The following is a 4,859-nucleotide window of genomic DNA, read 5'->3' on the forward strand; positions in this document are numbered from 1 at the left end:
AAAATATTAGCAAGCTACTTTTATAAATGTTTATTTTTTTTAATTGAAATAGCTATTGCTCATAATCAGAAGAAAGTGAAAAAGTGATATCGCAATAGCAATGGACATTGATAAAAAACAAAAAAGAAAGCATTTATATTTCATTATAAATGTAGAAGAATAGATTGCGTTTTCTTGATTTTAATATCTGTGCTAAGTTGAAAAGAGAATACAATATTAAATCATATCAGTATCTTTCTTTAACTCAATACTTGAGAGAGGGGGGGGGTGAATTTACGATAATGATCTTGCGCAAGTGTTCGAAACGAAATCAAACGAAGCGCAGCTCATTGAAAAAGTTGAAAGAAGAAAGACGAAGAGAAACACCTTTCCCCAACAAACGAGTAACAGCAGGCAAGCCGAGAGAAGTGCCTTCACAATGGAACCCCTTACATCTAAAACGGTTATACATCCAGGTAGAACTTCGCTTTTGCCGAGCTGTAAAATGCCCATTGTATTTCTTTCTATAAAAACACATTATAACTCGAAAATGCCATTGATTATGATGAGTTATTTTTAACATTTGTTGTCTAACTTTTTATGATAATTGCTGATAAATATTTCGACAATTTTCTCATATTGCAGAGAATTATGAAAAAAAAAATTTTTTGCTAATTTCCTCATATTATATTTATTATTGTATCTTTATATTTTTTCAATATTTTGTTTGACAAAATTTGCAATACGGTTGTTTTGCTGTTATTCTAATTTATTAGATTTTTCACAATTTATTGGAATTGATTTAATAGAGATAAGAAAATATTTTTTGTGCTTGATTTTATTTATGCATATGTATGCATGCGTACGTACGTGTGGTATATGTGTGCATGCGTGCGTCAGGTGCAGGTACACGCATGTATATCTACAAATCATGTTTGTATTTCGTCGCTTACTATTTACTGTATCATGCATATTCTGTATGCATTAAGACATTAGAAAAAAGAAAAAAGTTCTCATAAACATAGGAACACGTAATGTGTATAAAAATACTTTATTGCAACATATATTTACACACATATATGTGCAAACAGAACATAACGTTACCTTTTGATATAATATTATAATTGCTGCTACTATATCTCTTCGTTAATTAATACGAAACGATTAATACTGACGGAAGTACAGAACATAACGTTATCTTTTGATATAATAATTGCTGTTGCTATAGTACCTCTTCGTTAATTAATATGAAACGATTAGTACTGACTTTTATTCCATTAACGTTCATTGTTTTTTGCAAGTAACAAATTCCTTCGTTTCTGATTATTAGGTGTAGTAAAAAGAAATCCATTATTTTTCCATTAGATGTAAAATAATGGATTTCTTTTTACTACACCTAATATTTCCCTGCTAGAAATTTAATGCAGTTCTTTATTGATTATTGGGCAATTATACTGACTTTTGTCTAGTAACTGATCAAAACTATTTCAGGATATCAATCGAGATATAATGCTTTTCTAGCAGTTAATGCACAGTACCAAATCTGAATTCAGTTATTGAGCAATAAGAAGAATAATTAGATAATAAATAGATAAAAAAGATATGTAATATGAATTATATATAAAATTTTTTATGTAAAAAAATTTGGCGCTACTAAATCTCAATATTGTATTTTAATGTTAATTAAACTTTATTCACATTTTAAGTAAATAGAAGAGCTAGATTAAAAACAAATTAATCTTCTTTATTATATTATTTTAAGGTAATGCTATTTGATATTGTTTAAGGTACTTGTTCTCTGCTATGATATGGCATTATTACTTCGATTGGATTTAATAACTACTGCGTTTTCTTTTTACCGTTTGACTCACATCAGTTTGATTAAATAAGGTATATATGTATATGTTTATATTTTGATAGACACTAATTTATTCTGACATATTCAAATTAAATAATGTAATTGAATTGATTGTTAACTGTAACTGTAACGGTCATTTATATATAATGTAATTGTCAATTTTATTTCGTTTGATTTTTATTTTTAAGTAGATATTGTTAAATATAATTATCATATTGTAACAATCAGTGTGATCGTCGTTTATTTTTATCTGATTCTTAAAATATCTGATTGTTAAATTGTTCAGTTAACAGATTAGTTATACAAAGAAGAAAATGAAATTATCATTAGTAAAGCAATCACAGAATAAACTAAACGAATAAATTCAACTTCCAACATCACAAGTTTTAATGGATTACATACATCTAAAAACAAAGAAATACAGAAATATCGGATATGTTTCAACAATAGTTTAAATTTTAATACTTGATAACTTTTGTAATATTTCAATTTTTTAAATTGGTTTTAACATTGAGAATGAGCCAATCAACATCGAAACATTTGTTATTGTATTTTTTTATATTTATTTTCTAAATATTAAATGTTCTTAATTTGTTTTTAATCTGACTCGTAGCCCTTCTATATATTTATTTATTACTCTGAGCCATATTATTATTTTATATCTTATTCATTTTTTTTATGTAATATTTCATGCTGCTTTGTCTTTAATTTTTTGAGATTAAATGTTTTCTTCCATTGCATATATAAAAGACTCTTGAATGGAAAGATAAAGGTACGTATCTTTCATTTTTTATTAATTTGATTATATATCACTTGGGTTAGAATAGAAAGATTTTTTAACGGTAATATTAAAAATGGGAATATAAAGATAGTATCCACTTCGGATTTTATGCTTTGGATTTATCTTGGATTTTATTTATTAAAATTAAATTAATTTCATTATTTATTTAAGAAATAAGAATACAATTTGAATATGACAATCCTTGAATGGAAAACTTCTATTGGCAGGATCAAATGAGCAGAATCAATCCAGATGTTTTTAACTTTTTAGTACACTGGAAAAAAATGTAGTCAATTTTAATAAATATTTAGTTGAATATTGCCAACTAAATATTTATTAAAATTGATATATTTTTTTTCTCAGTGTACTCATTTTATATTAATTTGTACCACCAATAAAAATTTTGTACTCTGCCGTTTTGAAAAAAAAATATGGCGCTGCTAGTAGGATTTAATATTAAGCTAACAGGTATGTAAATATGAAACCGGAATTTATCAAGATGGCCATAACTGTCAATGTAGTTGCCGTCAGACGGCGCCATTGACGCCATTTCTTTGTTCTGACAAAGATTTTCAACTCACAACAATACAAGTTTCATACAACAGTATAGTTTGTAATAGCGTGTTGAACATGTCGAATTTTGTGCCTGGAAACTACGATTTGTGGACAGCATTGATTTCGTGTTACCATTTGAAGAAAACTGCTGCAGAATCGCATCGAATGCTTGTCGAAGCTTATGATGAGCATGCTCTTGGTAAATCACAGTGCTTTGAGTGGTTTAAAAAATTCAAAAGTGGCGATTTTGACGTGAAAAACGAAGAACGTGGAAAACCATCGAAAAAGTTTGAAGAGCGAATTGCAAGTATTGTTGGATGAAGATGACGCTCAAACTCAACAACAACTCACGGATCAATTGAATGTGACACGAGAAGCCATCTCCATACGTTTGAAATCCATGGGAAAGATCCAGAAGATGGGAAAATGGGTTCCACAACTGAATGAAAAACAGCAGGAAAACCGAAAAACCATTTGCTGCTCACCAGGTACAAAAGAAAGTCATTTCTTCATCGAATTGTGACTGGCGATAAAAAGTGGATATAAGCGTAAAAGATCATCGGTAACTCCAGGCGAATCATCGACATCGACTGCAAGGCCAAATCGCTATGGACGGAAGACAATGCTTGCTCTGTGTTTGGTGGGATCAGAAAGGTGTGATCTATTATGAGTTGCTAAAACCTGGCGAAACTGTTAATACTGTAACGCTACCGACAACAAATGATCAATTTGAATCAAACTTTGTGTGAAAAACGACTGGAATATAATATATATCAAAAAAGGCAAAGTGATTTTGCTTCATGATAATGCACCATCACACATAGCAAAACTGGTCAAGGAAACGATTGAGGTATTTGGTTGGGAAATACTTTCGCATGCGGCTTACTCATCAGACTTGGCTCCGCCCGATTACCACTTATTTACATCGAGGACATGCACTTGCTCAGCAGCGCTTCACTTCTTACGAAGATGTACGAAAATGACTGATTTGGCTCAAAAGAGCAACAATTTTTTTGCCGTGGCATCCACAAATTGTCAAACAGGTGGAAAAAATGTATAGCTATGATAGGGCAATACTTCGAAAATATTTTTTATCATTTTCATGCAATAAACGTGCATTTTCTATAAAAAAATTTTGATTTCATATTTACATATCTGGTAAAGAAAAGAAAAAAAAGAAACAAAGGTACAAATGGAAAGAACTAAATTTGTACTAATTTGTACCAGCAAGAAAAAGTTAATATTCATTCTTCAAAAAACAATCCCTGATTAAACTTAATCTTTTTTACGCTCAAGAGTATAATATCTTTTGCCATGAACAGAATTAGATACTTCTACAATCGAGAAGCTATAATATGTACCACCAAAATATAAAGTTTCAGATTTTGTATCCACGCCGTTCCTTTGGAAATTACCCCCAACCCCTATTAATCAATGTTCCTACAATCGAAAAAGTGTAATTTGTACCACCAAAAAGTGAAATTTCAGATTTTGAATAACGATTAAATTTAATCCTATTACGCTCAAGAATAAAGTACCTTTCGCCATGTACAGAATCAGTTAATTTAATCGAGTCATACAGTCTTCTACAATCGAGAGACTAATTTGTACTTTACTCTTGAGCTTAATAGGGTAGTTTCCGAAGGAAATGGGGGTTCAAAATCTGAAATTTCTATTTTTTGGTGG

At 29.7% G+C, this 4,859-nt stretch overlaps 1 protein-coding gene across 1 annotated transcript in view; it reads left to right on the forward strand.

Moving 5' to 3' along the window:
* Positions 1 to 281: 281 nt before the first annotated feature.
* LOC105623602 (TOX high mobility group box family member 3-like) overlaps positions 282 to 4,859 on the forward strand; it is a 227,896-nt gene continuing 223,318 nt past the window's right edge. The window contains 1 exon segment of the mRNA XM_012204989.1: positions 282 to 455. Within this exon segment, the coding sequence (XP_012060379.1) occupies positions 282 to 455 (174 nt within the window).

This window comes from Atta cephalotes (genome assembly GCF_000143395.1).
Source record: "Atta cephalotes unplaced genomic scaffold scaffold00060, whole genome shotgun sequence".
NCBI classification, from domain to species: Eukaryota; Metazoa; Arthropoda; class Insecta; order Hymenoptera; family Formicidae; genus Atta; species Atta cephalotes.